Genomic DNA, 21,049 nt, shown 5'->3' with positions numbered 1-21,049 from the left:
TACCAGAAAACCTCCCTTTGTTCGCTATGCTATCTGGTTTCTGTTACAAGAGTGGAACGTTTAGTCTTAGCTCAAGCTGTGTTGAATTACCTTTGACGTAATCTCATTTTAAAAAGATTAGAGTGTGGATTCACGGCGCATGCGTGCCAGAAATCGCGACTCTCCGGAAGAAACTCTCGGTCTGACATACCATTGGCAGAAGGTCGGAATTAACCTGACACTGGGACACTTAATCTTAAATGCTTCGTTAAGGGAAATTTATTTTCGTATTGCTTTAAAGAACAACGGTATATCGAATGTAACTCATTTACCAAAGAAAAGCAACCATTGCATTACACGCTATTTCAACGTTTCAAATGAATGGCCCGGAGTTGCAATGATTTTATGTTTGATTTCCTTTTTCTAATAATCTTCCGAAGATATCTTTTACTTCTTTAACAATAAGATACTATGAATAAATCAAAATATTGTGTTTAAACCTTCATTTCATACCAACACGATAGATAAATAGTCGTACATAGGCTAACTAAATTAATTGAATATGGCCATAAAACAAGGCAATGAAAAGTAAACAAAAACGATGATAAGAGATCACTTTTTTTAATATTTGTGTACAAAACATGAAAAATATTACTTCTCATACACAAAAAAGAGTGATTTTAAGATCATTCGTTGAAATCATTGACAAAGAGAATCTTTCATATACAATAATTATGTCTCAAAAAGGGGTAAGTAAATTCATTCAATATTAGAATTGAAATATGGTCACATATTTGACAGAATAAACAAGAATTAAACATTTATTAAATTAATTGTGGTTATAAATGTAAGATATATTGACACACAAATACTTATGTACAAATCATTTAAAGGGACACTATGATCGTAAAGGATCTTTTCAGTCTTTAGAACATATTTAAAATTGTTATGCTGACTTGATATTATGTAGGAGTTAGAAAATACATAATGCACACTTTACATATACAGACTTTGTTATTTCAAGCGACAGTCCAACAAAAGTTTGTTTTTCAAAAGTTTCTGCAAGTAACAAGCGACATCTACTAGCTTTTCCTTACATTTCAAAAAAAAGGTTTAATAGACCTATCTAACTTTAAGCAGAAAAAAATCTATTTACAGCATCCGCTCGTACTGCAGCAAAATTCCTTAATTGTAAAGAATCAAAAGTGACTTTTCTTCATAGAAATGTTTAAGTTAATCTACATCTTGACTCCCTCTGCCTCATCCAGGGCCTCGGAGCCCTCAAGGACAGCTGAGCTTCGGGACGTGATCTTCTCTCCCTTGGCCTCTTCATAGTACATTGGTGGAATACCATTCGTCTCATATGTGGGTGGGGCGATGCCAATAGTGTAAATACCTGGAAAGAAATACGTGAATAGTAACTTTGGGGCCAAAACGTAAAAAAGACTTAGCAAGAAAACCGGCAATGATGAGACATTGCTAATGAAGTCTGATAAAATCTAATATTAATTTGTTAAGGAAAAAGGTTCGCTTTCTCTTTGTCAAGTCCAAATCCATTTGGCAGCTTAGGCATATTTTGACTGCAATATTTGTACACCGGAAATATCGGCAAATACTATGTTACATTGATATGTTCCTTGAGTCCTACCAGCTTCATCAGGACTAACTTAAAATTGCTCCTGGACTTGACATTTTCCGATGCTTCCAACAAGGTTTAAAATCTTAACCGTACCATCTTGAAGCGGCGGTTTCTCCATTTCCTTAGCCATCTTCATCTTCTTCCTGAGCTTTCTCTTGCAGCAGCAACATATGAGAAGAGACATAAAGAGGACTAGCACCATGAAACCAACACCAGCACCAACCAGGATTGGTAACAAGTATTCCTTCATTCTCATCTCCTGAACATGGACCTGAAATGAAAATAGTAAACACAGTAAGATTCTACTGTAGAAGCATTTCGGGACAAAAGCCATACCAAATTTCCCTCCAAAATTTTTGATCAACCAACAAAATAAAATCAATAACAGCATGCTCTTCGGATCGCAAAGAGAGGCAAAAAGGTGTTGACGCCTTCCCGCTCTGAAACCAAACACATGCCAGTTTACTGACCGATATGTTCCAGACCGGGTGTATGCACCATATGGCTCTCCTACTGATAACGTTATGTATCTAGTACACGGTAATGGGAGATGGGGAAAGTGTAGTTTAGACAAACTTATACCAAAGTATAATTATTTACCTATTAACTTATTAACCTATGGAAGGCTACAACTTAAATACATGTAACTTACATGCAGTGTTCTCGTTTTAAAACATACATTATTAAACTAAAGTTGGAAGTTAATATCATGTAATCTACCTCGTGTTGGATTGCTTCTTTGACTGCTTGTGCAGATGGAGTATCAGCAACTGCTGGACTGTCTTCGATGATGGTGATCTGTTCTTTATCAGGTGTTGGTGCAGCATTTACATCAGTGGCTGAAAGAAAACCAGTAGATGATAGGGCTTTACTGGCAATTCTAAATATTTTTTCCTCCAGTAAATTTTCAAATGACGTAGCAGCATATACTGGCAGTGAACATAATGAAATCGTGAATTCATTTAACCTTTAGCCTGCTGGCGTCACATCCGTGCAGGCTGATCTTGGTCTGCACTGTTCGATATTGTCAGTAAATTTTCAGTGAACACCCCTTCGAATAATAAAAGGTACTGCCCAAATTGAATGATAGACCAACCCATTTTTAAAAATTAGCAGTTAAACTAACAAAGCAAGATAATACGTGAAAAGTAAAATTACTTTGGGTGCCAATTTGACGTTCGGTGGCAATGATCACAAAACAGTATTTTACACTGTAGTATTGTTCATTATAATTACTAGTGCTGTATTTATTAAGGACACAGACAAAATGGAAGAACAATAGCAAAGCATTTGCAGAAACAACGTAAAAAGTAAAACAAAACAAACCGTATCTGCAAACTTTTAAAAATTCTCATCTAACAATATTTCCAAAATATAATTTATTAGATTAAGAACACTCTAATTAAAAGCGAAGTTGTATCGAATTTTGCCATCGCAAGTTTGAATTCAACACCCATTTAAAATGCGCATTACAGACTGCGTTAGAATATTTATTATATACTTACGAATGTCGTCCACATTTTCTACAGTGGCAACGGTATCAGCGCCTTGTACATTCTCCTCTTGTGGTGGTGGGGTATCACCTGAGGCAACTTTAAAAGTAAAAGTACAATATATAATGTCGACATGTTACAACAATAAGGACAATGATAAAGTTCAATGAACATAGCCCGTTTAATGTAAAATCCTACCAAAGTGTATGAATGCAAGTAACACAGTACAACAAAATCAAATATTTTGCATGTGTTATAAAGAGAGATATTCAAAACAAATATATTCGCATGTATTATAAGGGAGATACACAAAAATTCAAAGACAAATTAACTAACACAAATACATGCAGACTAGAAAAACAAACACAAAAAGGAACACATTGGTGCTCTACCTTGGAACGGACATGGCAAAATCAACATTGGTGTGTTTTAACAACTCGCTCTTAATTCCCGCCATGTTCCAATGTACAAAAATGTATAATTAAAAGTTCTCCAGATTATGAAGAAAGCTTAAAGCACACTACAACCACTATAGTACGTAGCCCGATTCCCAGGAAAGCAAAAACATCCGTTAGAGGATGCACGGGTATGACCCCGTTACAAGCTCATGATATTTGAACGGAGAGCCACGCCTGATAAATAATATCATTCTTACAAAAAAGGAAGCTTCGTTTATTTCATTTAAATTGAGGTTGATTCAACATTCAAAATGTTTTTCGGGTCTTTAAAAATTGTTATTTTTCTTGTCTATTCACGGGTTAAAATTTCCATCTCTTTTCTATTCCGGATGTTGTAGTAATCTTACCATTTGCTTGTCTCATTTCGCACATGCTCTGGACTGTTTGGGCTGTTTCTAGGAGCATATCGCGTGCAATATTTGCATCATTGCCTTCTTTGCAATCCTTTAATGTTTCGGTAATACAATTGAAAATGGCATCTTCCGCCCTAAAACATTTGATATGTTTCAGATTAATTCAAAAGACATGTACATATAAGTCAGGTGAGTTCGATTTGACAGCATATAAAATGTAAGTATATGACTTTAAAAACGTGTTTCGTTTTTGTTTGACAAAAAACGTATGATTGCTTACTATTTAATTGTGATCGATTGTAAACAAACGTTTTAATGTTTATGTCTCATCATTTAAATCCATTGTAGCGGTTTTTCTTTTCGACGACAACAACAATATGTTTAAGAAGGAAGACGGGTTGTACAGACTGTGTTGTTGTTTTTTTTTTGTTTTGATAAATTAGCAAGTGTATTTGTAAATTTCACGTGTTCATCTCTTATGTGAACAATGAATATCAACACTGTGCTCTTAATTGTCAGAGGCTGTTTTTGCTTAAATTTGCTTACATTGCTTTTAGCCTTGGTATGTACTGATGACTTAAAGTATTAGTGGACTTTAACACTACTTACTCGCAGAGCACCCTAGACTTGTCATCATTAAATGGTTCAAAAGCAGACATAACGTCTGGTACATCAATGTTGTTCTGTTTCAGGCAAGTTTTCACTGCTGACTCAAGCTTCACGATGCACGAATCCTGGTTCACTGGAATAAATAATCAATTCAAGTTGTATATGTCCTATTGTATTATATGATGATAGAATGCTACGCATATGTAAAGTGAATGAGTTGGGTTTTACGGCGAATCGACACAAAATGGTCATATATCACCGATCGCATTTGTAAAATACTTAGAAATCCAACTGGTAACCATTATAACAACGTAAGCACGTGGCGGTATTTTCCAACCAGACATTATTAATCTCTATCATAATTGGCTTCAAATAATTTTAACAGTACATTTTATTAAAACAAAACTCGACTGCAGACATTAATCTAGTAACATGAGGTAAAAGGCTTGACATAACAGGACAAATGTTCACAACAAATAAATATGTAACATTTCTGGCTAACATGTTCAGGCAATTTAAATACTCTGCCTTTTAAACAATGTTTAATTATTTAAGAAAGCGTGTCTCTTTCAATGACTTGTAAACAGTTAGGCTAACTGCATATTGTGAGTAAGTCGGTATTTTACCAGCTACACTACATTTTGAAACTGTATATTACTCTTTGATGTCTGACCTTGTTTAGACATATGACCAAGAGCAACAAAGCGCTTTATATTTTTTTAATTTTGACTTACTGTTGTTTGTTGGAGCTTGTTCAACTACAAGGTCGGGCATCTGAACTGGTTCATTTGGCAAATCAACTTGCATAGCATCCTCGGGAGTCATTCGACTCTCTCCTGGGAATGGTTCGTGAAAACCATGTGTTTCAGGATGATGTTGGTCATGATGTTGGTCATGACGTTGGTCATGCGGATCATGAAATCCATCTGGCTGATAATCTCTTGGCTGCTGCCCAAAATCTGGATTTCGCTGGCCATTTTCCTGTGAATGTTCATTATTCATAAACGGTTGGAAAGGTGGCTCAATGCGGGGTAGGGATGGCATTGGTGGGTGGAATTCCCTCATTCCATTCATTGGTAACGCACTAATTCTTCCAGATAGTACAACCCTTGGAACCATTGGTGGTCTAATTCTGTCTAACCTTCTGTCATTCCTCCGTATAAATGGGAAAAGAGGAATTATTTTGCGTTTAATAATTCTAACCATGCGACCGCTAAGAGGTGGCTGTTGCACAGGGTGAGGCATTGGTGGCCTCGGGAGTGTTGGTCTGTTAAATCTGAGGAAAGCAACCTTTGGTGGGGTTGGCATTTGCTGTCTGTTGTACATGTTGAACATTGGTGACATTGGTGGTCTTCTAAGCTGCATTCTTGGCGGCATCATGGGTCTGTTGTTTCTTCTATTGTCCCTCATATTCATGAAAAACATAGCACGGCGTCTTTCCATATCTTGTTTGGCCCTATGCCACATCGCTTGCCTCATCTTTGATGCAACAGACATCATTTCTCCATTATTTCTGCCACTGTTATTCGTCAGCCGAGTTGTTTCTATTATGTATAAAAATAACTGTTTAACATGTGCTGTCAGACCTTTAGTTTTATTTCTAGTATTTCATATGGGTGCAGTACGTTAGCAATCCATGACATTTGACAGTGAAAAATGCTGTGATATTTAAGAAGTTAAGTGAAATATGGAATATAGAATTATATCACAAATAAAAGTGTGCGTCGTACAACATTTACAACAAACGTTTATATCATTACTAGCTGAATATTAAACATGAAAAGATTTTTTTAAAAGATTTACTAAATGAACGTTTAGTTCTCTAAATAATATATTAATTAAGCCGGTAACTAATAATCTTTGAATAAGATATAGAAAGAGCTGCCAAAATATTAAATATTCATTTCATCTTAAAAAGTTATTGAAAATAGAATGCAGATTTCCTAGTAATTGGCTAATGCGAAAGTATTCTGCAGATCTTGTTTCATCAATTTCCTTGCAAAAACAATTTATTCCTGGTATATTTTTTTATTTTCAGTATTCAAAAATGTGTGATGAAATAACAGTTCCTAACCTCCTTTAAGCTCCGTTTCAATTAATATCGCTGGGTAAATACATATTTTAACATGGCAATTCTCACTGGGCGTTTAACGTGACGAAATTCTAACGTATTGACTGAGCAATTGCTATGACAAAACTCTTTAAATAACATACTGATCGAGCATTTTCCATTCCTATCCATGGCGTATCCCGGACAGCAAACAGGGATTCTGTAATACCTGTAAACAGGCTCTCGGTAATAACTGACACATGTTGGACCAAATTGTCTAAAAAGAAAATTGATTGTGTTTAAACTTTGATGATAAAACAGAGTATCTGCTTGGAATGAAAATGAAATAATATTTGTGCAAACTTGGTTCAAATTTAGTTGAAACTTTGTATATTGTTTCAAATACATTTAATTGTAAAATGGCTTTAGCCAGTGCAGAAGCCTCTGAATCCAGCAACTTTGATATTTGTTTAACTTTCGTTGTGTCTTGGTCAGATCACAAAACTCAAGTTATATCAATAAACAACAAATTAGCGAGGTTTTAAATTTGCATTGTTATGGACATTTCATAGATAGTCGATGACTTCCTTGGTTAATGTACTATTAATAATTAATAATGTACTACTACATCTATTATAACAATTGTTTTTATTTTAAAAATGGGCAATTTCTCTTTTGATTGGTTAATTGCAAGTTTGTTATAAAGCTGTCACCTTTGAAATGTGATATATTTACAAAAACAACTACTTTAATTTATTTCAGTTAGTTAATATGCAGACATCTCCTTAACCTCTATAATTTCTACCGAACGACAGACATTCGTTTTAAATCCACTTACAAATTACTTCATCAAATTCCAGAGAACAACAAGAACGTACATACCGACATTAAGAAGAAAAGTAAAACAATGTCATGAATACTTAACCTTGAAATAATTTGCTTTTTCTGTGTTTAACAAGAGCAGAAAAGCAAAACCAATATATCTTCTAATGCTTGGATATGTCTATTACCCTAAAGCAAAACATTCGCTTTAATTTCTTGTGTTTTGGAGTAATATGTGACTTGTTTAAATAATTAACCAGCAAATGGTTATTTGAATAGTTCATAGTGTTTGTTTTCTGTGATAAGGATATACCTCCGCCACTAACTGTATAACGTTACATGGAAAACATACCTTTTATGATGCCTGCATCTTCTAAAATACATTTACATATGTATAAGCTATTAACATGGTAGAACAGGTAAAAACCGTGATAGAAAACATAGTCTTGTTAAAAGCCTATGAAAAAGAAAAAGACAGTATACGTCAAAGTGGATATCCTTGTTTACCACAACTAATAAATCGAATTAAACAGTGAAATTAAATTCAAACATTTTGTTAAAAGAATTTTAAGGTTGTTTCATTTTAAGTCAAGCACGTTTATTATCTTATTTTTTACACGTGCGTTTCAGAAATTTTGTACAAAAGCCTTTGTCATCTTCCTATTGTATTTAGACAAAAATAATTTTAACATATAAAAACTGACTCCGATTAAAAGAAAGTAGCTGAAAACAATAAATTACGATCTATACAGACATAAACAATGTAAAAAATCAAATGCTTTCTGGCATCGCATTTTATAAGTGGATTATGAATAAGATATAAAAGAGGCAGATATTCAGTAGCATTTTACACAACACCAACAAATTTCTCTTTGATAAGCTTGAACTTAATAATGACATACCTTAGGAGACAAGTCAGCCTTGGCTAGCTACTTTTGATCACAAGTGAAAAAGGGGAACTATGATGTCATAATGACATCATTTTACTCATCATGATATTTTGCAACTGACTGATATAACATTTAAACAGTGATTAAGAGGCCAGTCTTCATACCCGTTATAAGTAAACATGTATTAAATGTGCATCCTTAATGTGTATCAGAGAGCAATATGTGTGGTTAAGAAAACAATGGTACAAATTACGAAGAAGTTTCAAGAGATTGTTTCATGAAATATTGATATTACAATAAGATGTATGGTAAAAACTTCAAAATTAGACATGATTTCCAAAATAACTGTTTTTCGGTGACAGACGAAGAAATTAATTTGGGAATGGTATATAATATTTCTGTTATACGACATATTAGATAAAATATTTGGATTTAATGTGCCCGTGTGTTCTTCATCGCTTGAAATAACTTTAATAATATTTGGTATACTAGTAAAGGCTTTCTTTGTGTCCCGGTAAAATTCAGTAAAACTTGGTTTAACTGATGGCAAAGACTTTTGCAACATATTGTACATAATTACTGTACGTCATATTGTACACAATTACTGTACGTTTTATGTAAAAGGAAACAAAAAAAACAAACTCAAGTGTAAACTAAATGGTCTGATAAATTTTCATACAAGGAGAAAGAAAAGAGTGTAATATAAACATGTCACTTCATCTTTTGCATTCATTAACCTTTCAATATTATCGCACACGATATTAACAGACATTGTTTGCAGGCTGGTTAAACCCTTGTTACCATCTTTTATGACACTGTATTGTGACATTAATTTGTCATATTTACCGAATGATCACCTTTAATGTCTCTTTATTGTTCTTTGTCCGCTATGTTGTTTTGGTCACCTGTGACAACTATTTTTGTATAGTTAACTAATTAATAAGAAACAATACTGTCATTTTGAAATAAGAACCATATTCTGGTTGACATAATGTCGCAAAAGCTTTTTCTGTATCAAAATAAGCAGATAACCAAGATTACAAGAAACCATAATTATCTATCAATTAGAATTGTAGCACTGGCCATAGACCAGAGAACCACGTTTGAAGCTCAAAACTTTATCAGCTGGATAGGCTGCCATTCCATTGGATTAGAAATCCCTTTTCTACACAATGTATGTTTCGTTACATAATACATCTCTACTACAGGAAATATATGTTGAAATATGAGCTATTTTTATTCAATTGATTGACTACTGATTAAGATGGAAGTAATACTTCGGACAGCATATCAGCTGAATATAAGTTTTGAGCAGATGCGGTAGGATGTTATAATAACAAACATGCACACCAAATGAATATAAGCAACCTACCCCATGAACCATCTTAACACAGGAACGCCAGGTCGTTGTCTGTTGCAAGGGTAATGTACCAGACGGCTTATGTAGAACTGGCGTCTAGCCAAAGTAAAACATTTGCGGTCTTCGGGATTTACTCCCAACGAACTCAAAAAGCTCTGTGGTGTTCTGTTGAAGGGATTGGATTTTTGTCTGAAATTTAACCCAATGTAGGCCCATATTGATTACATTTGTTAATCATCTAGAATATCAGCTCTGTCTCCATTAGTGCACTAAAGCTGTTAGAATTCTTGTAAAAACAGTTAGCTCTGAAACGCCTTTATAGTTACATAAGATTTAGCTATGGTTATGACTAATCTGTTGTAGGGTATCTAAACAATCTGACATTTACAGCAATTTTACCTTTACAAAAAAAGCTTTCCAGTTTTATAAAAGGCATGTTAACTTTAAGCAATATAAGTGTGCATTAATTAAGGCAGTTTCGGTGAAAGAACAGACAATTTCCAAAACACCAAATGAATAGAAAATGCTTGAATTTTCGTAAAGACAGCAAGCAAACACCATTTAGAATGAAAGGACAAATAAATGACAAATGATAAACAGTTGAAATATACGACAATTTGTCAAACTTTGGCAACATGAGTGTTAATTAATGTAAATTATTGGGAACATTGACTTTTAAACAATTAATTGGTATGCTGAATATATAAAAACGAAACCGAGTGCAAAGTTATAAAAATATTCTACTGGATTCATAATCATATCGAATTATGCACGAACTGGAAACAAGAATACGAAATGTTTTAGTTCTGTTATGGTATTTGTCGTGAAACGTTTTTGTTCGTTGTACAAAATATATGTTATTATAATGACGTCAAAGGACCACTTCCTTCTCGAGTATAATTAAGAGTTTTTTATGTATTTGCCCGTTAGTCATTAGTGAATAAACTGATCGTGTTAACATGTTGAATATAATGAGAAATACATGTTGGCTGTCATCAATACATAAACCAAACATTGAATTGACAAGCGTCAATAATAATTAGTGACAAGCTGCCGGTCAGTATGACTATGTAATGCATACATTAAATGTGTATACACTTATTCATATATGTTGTATCGCCGATAGTTGTGCAACATTAAAATAATATCGTTTGGTTTGCTGTTGAGTCAGTATAAAATCAGAAATGCATTGTTCCTAAATGTGACGTAATTCAATTTCTAAAAATAGAAGCCAGCTGAAGTACATGCAAAGAATAATTATAAATCTTTCAGGTAGCTAAAATAAATGTGCAGATAGATGGCAAATTAGACTCCTTAATTAATGACGTTTCCATTTTTTAAAAGTACATTCAGACAGTTAAGAAATTGCTAACTTGCCCTAAGATTTACATATTATTAGTAACTAACTAATATATATTTAATAAAACCGTATTCCTATATGGTATTATTTTCTCATTTAGAAGATGGCTGAATATATTAATTAAACACTGTGTCAATTTTTTGTCTTGTCATTTTTTTGTACATATTTTTGTTAAGTCAGTAATCCATACAGTTGTTTTAACTAACACGGTGACGTACAAAAACGCATTACAAACGCATTACATTGACATGCAATATTATTTCTGAAAATTTATCAAAATATGTCATTCCCCGGGGAATACGGTTTTATTAAATATATATTAGTTAGTTACTAATAATATGTAAATCTTTCCAAGCTTAGGGCAAGTTAACACCTTTAGGCAAATATCCCAAACTGAATACATTTAAACATTCTGTTAAGGTGAGGCTCGCAATAAATCTTTTTATGTCGTCTTCTTTTTCAGCAGACGACAAAGTAAATGTGCACATTAAAGGAGTAACTTGCCAATGTTACATCTTCGCAATATATTGTTGACAGTTGCAATCTCTTTTTGTATTTCGTTTCTATTTTAGTACTGCTTTCGGTTTTGCAGATATAGCTGTTGAGAAAGAAAGGAAAGTGTAGGTATTTATGTTACTTCATGACAGATATATCAAAACATTTTGCAGCGTTATAAACATGTCATTAAATCTCTCCGGGACAATGATATAACCAAATTACTTTTTTTCGCGAGTATTCAGTCAGTTTCTTGCAAAATGTAAACAAAGATTGAAAGAAATCAATTTTTTCCTAACAAACGATACGTTAAATAATCTTTAAATGGCAATAAAGAACATTTATTTAAAAAGCTGTTATGCAAGTTTGAACATTTACTTGCACGTAAACGAAAAGGCTAAGCCGCAAACGGCCTTCACGTGAAACGTTGTCTCCTTTCGCGGAAATTAAATTGCAAATGGTTGATGAGTGACACTTATATGATGTCATTTAAATGAAGAAAACAAATGAATTTTAATTCTGGATTGTACTCAGCCGGCATCAATCACAGAGTTAGCGACGCGTTCAATTGAATTGTTGAATTACGTCTTCAATAAGATATATATGTTAATTTCTTTGTCACTTTTATTGTTGTTGCTTTTTTGTTGTTTTTGTGGTGACTGGGAGTCTTCTTCAAAAGGAAAAATGCACCTTTCAATTCGTTTTCTCTGATGAATATGCTCTTAGTTTAGCATTCATATTAAGTTTCTTATAATTCCTTTTATTTGACTGCTAGGACATGCATTATGTTGATGTTGCTATTTTGTTTAAAATATGTCTTTCTATTCTTATAGTTATTAAAGCTTTAAGAGACTTTGTTGTGTGTTTGATTAAGTGGTAATTCGTATGAAAATGTTCACACCATTTCAGTATCTCCAGTTCTTTAAAATGTACTGGTATAGTATTAATTTCATGAATTATTTGTTAAGCAAACAACTCAGGTCAACATGTCTATCTGACTTGTCTCTTTCGTTTTAATCAAAGCTTCGTTACAAAGCAATTAACCATTTTTGCCTTATTGTTCATTACTATAATATCATTACAGTCTGCTGAGTTGTGTATTTTGCGTTTTATGTCTATTTTTTTTCTTGGTTTATTTTCAGTAAACAATTCCAATCTTTATAATTAGTCGTAGATGTTTTATTATTTTTAAAAACCTGTAAACAATAAAATTATGAATAGCAAGAATACTAAAGGACGCAGCTCTTCTCCTTGCCTAAGCCTCCTTTTTAGGCTAAAATGTAATGTTGCTTAAACGCTAATATATTTTAATATCTGCACAATACTTTTACACATAATTAATGGAAATGACTGAAACGAAAGACAAATCCAATGGATTTCTACGCGTTAGTTAATATATTACTTGACAACATATAGACAACCACTAAACAATAAAGCAAAAACAAGTTAGTAGAAAATTACACCTTTTATCTGTATATATGCATAAATAATGCTTAAAAAGCTTATGAAAATAAAACAAAACATGAAAATATCACCTCTGTAGAAACTGCTGGCCATTACGGTCAATTCCAAAATGAGCACTACAACAGACAACAAAAATCCCGAAAATAATCCAGGTTAGCTTCGCCATGTTTTCTTAATTTTGTCACAGCATAACATTGAGCTGTTCTGATAACTTAAGATACATATGTGAGTATAATTAATGTCTAACGTGATTTCCATATAAGGACTATACTTCTCACCGAAATCGACAACCTTCATCCATCACATTTATGTTTGAATATAGTTTGCATTTCATTCTGATTTTATAAATGAACAGTGACACTACATATCATACTTACGTTACTTAAAATGTATATGAATTCAGTTTGACGAAAATGAACAAAATGTTGTTAAAATATTTTTGTAAGTTTTTAATTTTGGCTTAATTAATGATGAACAGTGTAGAAATAGCCCTAGGACAAACTTCACTCCTTTGCAATCCATCAGCGGTAGTGGTTGTCCATCAAACACTGGTAAATATATATATATATAACAGTAATTCGCAACGTGTCTTTATTATCAAAAAGAAACATTTGTATGATGTATTTTGTTTTCTGTCCCTCTTGTGCAATGCAAAAGGTTTTTTTGATCAACATCATTATTACGTGCAATAAGTAATTTTTAAATATATGAAGCTACTTTTTAAAGAAGAGGTGACTTTATTAAGAACGTAAATGTGTAAATAATAAAACCTCTTTAACATTAAAGTAATGTTACGAAGTACATTTATTTCTATATTTATACATAGGTTTTTAAAAGGAAATGCCCCAAGACGTACATCGCGATATCGAAACTGATGTAGAAAAGCCTACAAGTACATATACAGAGTACTGAACAATAATCAGTAAAGACTATGACCGGCAGGCGCTCGTCTGGGACAGAAGGTTTAAAAAGATGAGCAAGCTCAGTAGGTGCAACGTTTAAAAGATTTACCTATTACTAAGAATATAACAGAGATAAAGATTATAAGCCGGCTAGTGAATGAAGTCAAACTGGGGCTGGACGGTATGTAACAGGGTGACCATTACAAGAAAGCATGATTCTTGGAAAAATGGAGTTAGCATGATACTGACTTTGAGACTGTAGCATCAGGTTGTATATGCTCCGTGTGGGTAGGAGATTGTTATGATCTACGCGATTACACCCTATTTTGTAAAATATTATGAGAGAGAATTAGTCACGGCGAAGTTCAGGGGATTGCCAGCTAAGTACTTTAAACATTCTAGGTGATGCTGCTGCTTGTTGTACCATAACTGTTTCAAACGTATCGAGCTTCTGGTCGTTGTACTCGTTCAATTTTGCATGTGAGGAATGTTGCCATGGATGCCAAATGGTGGAGCAGTATTCAAGCTGTGGGCGGATATAAATGATATATTCCGTTTCTTTGGCTTTTCTGTTATTTGTTTGACATTTCTTCTGATGAATCCGAGTGTGTTATTTCCTTTTAATGTTATGTTATATGTGTGATTTGACCAGCTTCGATCTTAACGTAATGTGACACCCAACTGTTTTGCTAGCTTATATTGTCTCAATGTTTATGTTAGGAAGTTTGTATTTCAAGAGGCATCTCCTGTTATAGATTGCTAACGGGTATAATAAGTATTGCAATACTTCTATCACATATAAAAATAATAAAAGTTCTCCTTTCCAATTTCAGTCTAACATAGTCCTGTCGTATCACCGAGCATCATGCTAGCAGAGAAAACCAAATTCAAGGTAAAACTTTATTACTCGTGGTTACTCAAGTCTTATGTTTTTTGTTTTTAAAGGGAAGTTTGAACCAATTATTTAATGGGCCATATAAATAATCAATGGTGTTTTAATATACTGTTTCAGAAATGTCAGTCTTGTACCGGAAGTAACTATATTTATAAACTACATTTGAATAATGAGATATATATATGGAATAATACTTAATCAAGTCGTCTATTAATACAGGATTAATATTTTATTTCAGTGATAACATATTCACGTCAAAACACGTGCGAGGGTCCAAGGTAAACCGAAGGAGGAAAAGATCTCCAGAAGTAGAAATGCTATACTCTGAGAATCTCTAGGTGTTCGATGGAAAAGCACGTAGAAACGACAGTAAACTTCTTCCAACAGTTCGAATGGGCATATCGGAGAACCAAATAGCATCTACTATAACCTTGTTCATAACTTGACAAAATATACTTAAATAAACTTCCAACTCCGCTTGCATATACATGCATATATCTCCAGAATAAAACGTCAGATTTACTGTAACAGTCTGTTTTTCGAATAAATGTTTGGTTTATCATGCTGTGTCCATGTTTCATTTATGATTTATTGCATAATAAAATACTTCTGGTATATCACGATTTTAGCAATATCCAGAAGGAGTAATGGTCACACCATATATTCATGTCCCTGAGATATATTTTTTATTCCCTGTTCGTCCGTCAGTTCCGTCTGTCAAACTTTGCTTCCGCCATCCATATGACCCAGAGTATTCAAACTTCATAGGATGATTGGATTGATTGAGTATGGTCTCTATATGCATGTGCTTGGCACTACACTTCCACTCAATAGCTTTGATCATTCTGTCAAGTTTCAATTAAATGTCTTTAATAACTTTCGAGTTATATTCCAGACAAGCATTAGTTAGAATGATAAAGGGAGATAATTAAAAACTAAAAAAAATGAGTTATGGTTCTTTGACACTGCACTTCCTCTCATATGTGAAGTTTCAATCAAATGCCTTTATAAGTTTTCAAATTAGGCTCCGGACAAGCATTATTTTATATAATAAAGGGAGATAATGTAAAACTAGGTAAAGCAGAGTTATGGTTCTTTGACAATGTAGTTCCTCTCAATTGCCTTTATCATTATGTGAAGTTTAAATCTAATGCCTTTAATACTTTTCAAATTATGCTCAGGACAAACATTATTTTGTATAATAAAGGGAGATAATTCAAAAACTAAGTAATGTAGAGTTATGGTCTTTTGACGCTGCACTTTCCCTCAATTACCTCTATCATTATGTGAAGTTTCAATCAAATGCCTTTAATCCTTTACAAGTTATGCTCCAGAAGCATTACTTTGTATAGGAAGGGGAGATAATTCGAAACTAGGTAAGGGTTCTTTGACACTGCACTTCCTCTCAATGGAAGTTTCAAATCAAATGCCTTTAAGACTTTTCAATTTATGCTTCGTACAAGCATTATTTTGAGTAATGTAGGGAGACAATTCAAAGACTAGGTACTCTGACACTGCACTGCCTCTCAATGGCCTCTATCATTGTTTGAAGTTTCAATCAAATGTCATAAATACTTTACAAGTTGTGCTCCAGACAAGCATTATTTTGTATAAAAAGGTGAGATAATTCAAAAACTAGGTAAGAGCTATCATGGTTCTTTGACACTGCACTTCATCTCAATGGCGTGACAGACGGACGGACGACCACACATTTGTATTCTCAAGTGGTATATCCCATTCAGCATTGTGGTATATTCTAACTAAGTGGTAACAACCACTTTTCATATATGGACTGAAAGAAAATAAAAATCATAACAACCTAACCCTAATCCTGACACACTATTTAACCACTAGAGTGTCCAGTCGTGCGCTCGGACTCCCACACATTTGTATTGACTGACGGACTGACGTACGGACGTTCTAACAATATGATACTTAAGTGACTATACAATGGAAAATGTTAGCCACGTAAACCCAATTTTAACCACATAACCCACTTTGGGACACTTTTTATACTGTCATATCATATAAACAAAGAGTCCTAACCCTAACCTGCTAGACACTTCCTAACCTGCTAGACATTCAAGTTCCCATTATAGTTAGCTCGGACAGACGAACGGACGGAAGGACGGACAAAGTGACAACTATATGTTCGCCCTTCGGGAAGCATAATAATGCCATTGGCGGTTATTTCGATAGTTTCACTTTTATATTTTAACTACTATACTGGATTTAATTCTATTTCTGACGTAAATAGATTGAAAAAAAGAAGACAATGTTCTAATTAATCACAGTATTTAACCACAGAAAATCACAGTTCCAATCACAGAAAAATATCACAGAACGATAACGGAGATCTTTTCCTCCTTCGGTTTACCTTGGACCCTCGCACGCCTTTGGCTTCGAATAAGTTATCACTGAAATCAGATATTAATCCAGTATTAATAGGCGACTTGATTAAGTATTATTCTATATATATCTCATTATTCAAATGAGGTTTATAAATACAGTTACTTCCGGTACAAGATTGACATTTCTGTAACAGTATAAACACTACCGATTCTTTATATGGCTATTAAGTAACTGTTCAAAAACAAAACACAAAAAGACTTGAGTTACTACGAGTAATAAAGTTTTACCTTGAATTTGGTTTTCTCTGCTAGCATGATGCTCGGTGATACGACATGACTATGATAGACTGAAATTAGAAAGGAGAACTTATTACTTTAACATGTGATAGAAGTATTGCAATACAAAATTCCCTGTAAGCAATCTATAACAGGAGATGCCTCTTGAAATTCATGATAATTTACATTTAAGTTCTGATTTAATTTCACTGTATACAACATGTGTAATGTGGTTGTTTTCAGGATGTTAAAGGTCCCCGTAAATTTCCTCCAGTGCATTTATTTCTTTTCACTTTCAGAAGTGAACATACAGCATTGAAATATGAATGAGACTCAGTAGCAGATGCCTCTTTAAGATTGAAGTATTTAGTTTATTATTATTAAAGTTTTACCTTGAATTGGGGTTTCTCTGCTAGCAGCTAGCTTGACGAAAATGTACCTGACTATATGGTAGACTGAAATTAGAAAGAAAACTTATTTAAATTACACATTTACTTTCGATCAGTTTTAATAGAAGTAAACATAATTATACCATTACGAATGTAGGTTCAACCTTAAAATCAGACCAACTTTGGCTTTGCACTGAGACTCAGTCTGGTCATGAAATATGCTGACGTGAGTTAAATTAGTGACAAACGCTGCTCAACTGGCAGTTTCAATCACACACACACACACACACACAAAAAAAGAGATTCAACGACACAAGTTCTGGTTGCTCTCGGTCATAACACTCTGAAAATGTTCTGAACCATAGCGAAGTTGTGTTTTTCCAGAAGAGCCTAGCATTTACTTTCATATTTTCCTTTGGCCATAACTGAGATATAATAAGTAAATCATGTGCAATTCAAGTTGCTAGTGGCAAGAGATGGCATATTTACGCATTTTTCCTGAAAAAACTCCCAACCATACCACGGCATCTTCCACTCAGTTTAAACTGTATTTATTTCCACAAATTGTATATACAAATCTTCCACTCAGAAAATCACTTTTTTAATTTTTAAATAAATCTCAGCATTTCCTTGGATATTTCCGGCTGTCGAGGGTGTATCTTTACATGGAACAGGCGTTCGTCTTTGGTTTGTGAAAATCCATCGAGTATTAAGAAAATAAACGACAAAATTGTTACCTGAATCGAGCCAGCTTTTGTTAGATTTTACTCGCAACTTTAGCTAATAAGTCACATGGGTTTTGCCACCATGTAATTGTAAATTATTGGTTTTCCTGTGATTTATCTTCTTTACCTCACATTTGTCTGTGTTAAATTACATTGATCAGCCCACTTCCCATGTTTCTAGGGAAAGGAGATCATTTTGCCTAATCTGTGTATCAAGGAGGATTTGACCATAAGGCGCACAATGTTGTTTTCTGCATTTTATCTAGCTTTACTTTGAATGAAGTTAGATAAATCATTATTGAAAGTCTTGAAGAGACAGGGAACCTCGGAGATAATACTGTATATAGGGAGTCTGAGGTGTAGCCGTCAACAACAACTCCTTGGGACTGGTTGTTGAGAAATGACTTGATCCGCTGAGTTTCTAATGTTTGGACTCTAAAAGTATATGGTGTTCTGCCTTGTCGAAAGCTTTGCTAAAGTCGGTTACTATGACCATTTTCGAGAATGTCGAAGACATCTCGTATAAACTTGATAATATTTGGGACTAGAACCCTATGTTTCATCAGTTTAGAAGCAATATATGTTAAAGATATAGGCATGTAGCTGCTAGCCTTGAATTTTGGAAATTTCCTGTAGGTTGGAGTAAAGAATGTATTCTTACAGACTTCACTTTCAAGAAATAGTTTAAATATCTTTGTCATCTTTGGGGCTCTCTTGAGCAATATTGGGAAAATTCACCAGGACCAGAGGCTTTAATTTGGGGTAAGCCCCTTCGAACAAACATTGCGCTAACGTTTCAACTACCTCAAAAAATACTGGGATAATGGCATCTCTTGTATTTGTTGGGCAATTACATCTTGCTTAATTACTACGTTGTTTCAGGCTAAAGGACTTGGCCTTTGAGAAAATGAATTCCAATCATTTATGATATTTGCCTCTGTGACCGCGTAAGTACGAGCAATGCCCTCACACTTCAGTGTGGCTACATCACAACTTTATGTTTGATGTACGAGTAGATCTTTTTCTTTCGAAGTTGCTGGAAGTCACCAGTAAATGTAACCGATTCTTGATAGGACCAGTAAGCTATTCTTACAGAAGTGCGCGATGCTGACCTTTTACATCTGAACCTGAGACTGATTACTATTCTTGACTACTTGATAGGGCAGCAGACCATCTCCACCCTACCCTGAAATTCTGTTGTCTCTGAAAATAAAGTAACTCAGTTTGTCGGAGGAAAATATTCTGATGTACTAATTTCTGTTTTATCAATCCAAGGCCGCCATCAAACGTATTTAGTTCTTCTAGATTTTTTTCGAACTTTCGAAAGGCTTATCATCTAGGTAGGGCACATAGAATGCTAAACAATAAGCTAAAAAGATTTTTTTTCCAGTGTATAATACGGAAAAACCGAAGGTTTTTCCGTCTATAGATAATGTGTACGTGTATATATGTCAAAGTAAACCTATATACCGTTCAACTTGGGAATATGTTCTATACCTTCACCGGTTTTGTTGTTGTTGTTCTATCCCATAATTCTACCGGACCTGCTGCCGTGCTTGCGCAATAAATAATTTTCAGGACGACATTTGATAAAATAAAATTGCTTATGAAAGATCCGGCGCCGCATTATCAAAACAAATTATTCTAACGAGTTGAAAATTCGCGGTATCAATGGAAATCGGTGTTATTCGGGTTTCTTCATGTAACGAATTTATGAATGATTCAAGCGGCACGCTTTTTGTTTCCAATATTGAATAATAATGTAGGCTACATTACAGCACTGTTTGAATAAGAAAATCATCGTTTATTTATTCTTTTTTAATGTAGAAAAGCCAATGATTTCAGAAATGTCAAAGTAAATGAATTTAGACACGCTGCCCTAACAGAATTTATTTATATACATAATCGATATTGCTTATCTTCCCTCCCTTCCACCACACTGGTTAGGCAAAACGACAGTCCTCGCGTTGTTACGTCAGACCGAGCGTATTTGATCGCCAAGGCTCAAGAAAAAATGGCGAATTTTGACAACAATGGTCAGGTAAGGCTTATTTTCTTCCTTCTATTTTCACTTGTATGCACATTCTAGTTAAATGACTAGTCTTACGGAATATCCACACCATCTGTCCATACGCCGAAATATTCTATATCGCTAGAAAACGAATGGTTTCGTAGTAAAACGCAACAAAGTTTGTTGTATGATGTTCAAATGACAAAGAGACATGTAAAATTGGACACAATTTATCATCGCATTATCAATATCAACGTAATCCAGCCATCTTTCGGGTACCTACACACTCCATATATAAGAGTAATGTTGCTAACGAAATAATTTTTGACGGAGGTATTCCTTATGCCGTTTAAACGCACTTTTTAAAATGCAACGCTAGGGGATACCGATCGCAATACACCGTTGCTGTTCGAGAACCACTTTCGTAAATGATTTTTACCTAAAACAAACGCCAAATATTTATCCTTTAACGCCGAAGTCTGAATTCTTTATTTTCCTACTGCATTTCTGTACGTAGAACTTCTTTTA

General features: G+C 34.0%; 1 protein-coding gene and 1 long non-coding RNA gene across 4 annotated transcripts; one reads left to right on the top strand and one right to left on the bottom strand.

Annotated features, from left to right (window-relative positions):
- Nucleotides 1–584: 584 nt before the first annotated feature.
- On the bottom strand, nucleotides 585–13,201 carry LOC123551546 (uncharacterized). 3 transcript variants are annotated; one of them, XM_045340560.2, is made up of 11 exons: nucleotides 13,044–13,200; nucleotides 9,666–9,842; nucleotides 7,756–7,776; nucleotides 6,746–6,858; nucleotides 5,266–6,075; nucleotides 4,532–4,664; nucleotides 3,917–4,056; nucleotides 3,124–3,210; nucleotides 2,339–2,457; nucleotides 1,712–1,889; nucleotides 585–1,375 (listed from the first exon to the last, which is right to left on the bottom strand). In XM_045340560.2, the coding sequence occupies exons 1-11, from the start codon at nucleotides 13,136–13,138 to the stop codon at nucleotides 1,218–1,220; spliced, it is 2,031 nt and encodes a 676-aa protein (XP_045196495.2). In that variant the 5' UTR covers nucleotides 13,139–13,200; the 3' UTR covers nucleotides 585–1,217. The 3 variants fall into 3 exon arrangements, with proteins under 3 accessions (XP_045196495.2, XP_045196496.2, XP_045196499.2); XM_045340561.2 differs by lacking the exon at nucleotides 7,756–7,776; XM_045340564.2 differs by lacking the exons at nucleotides 7,756–7,776; nucleotides 9,666–9,842 and having other exon boundaries at nucleotides 13,044–13,201.
- A 144-nt stretch (nucleotides 13,202–13,345) lies between these two features.
- LOC123551547 (uncharacterized) lies at nucleotides 13,346–15,764 on the top strand. The gene is made up of 3 exons (XR_006686425.2): nucleotides 13,346–13,957; nucleotides 14,708–14,766; nucleotides 15,008–15,764. It is a non-coding gene; the product is annotated as an uncharacterized LOC123551547 (long non-coding RNA).
- Nucleotides 15,765–21,049: the final 5,285 nt, after the last annotated feature.

The sequence above is a fragment of the Mercenaria mercenaria genome, chromosome 4 (assembly GCF_021730395.1).
Source record: "Mercenaria mercenaria strain notata chromosome 4, MADL_Memer_1, whole genome shotgun sequence".
Lineage (NCBI taxonomy): Eukaryota > Metazoa > Mollusca > Bivalvia > Venerida > Veneridae > Mercenaria > Mercenaria mercenaria.
Note: the sequence above shows the minus strand (reverse complement) of the source record. Positions and strands in the feature narration are given on the sequence as shown.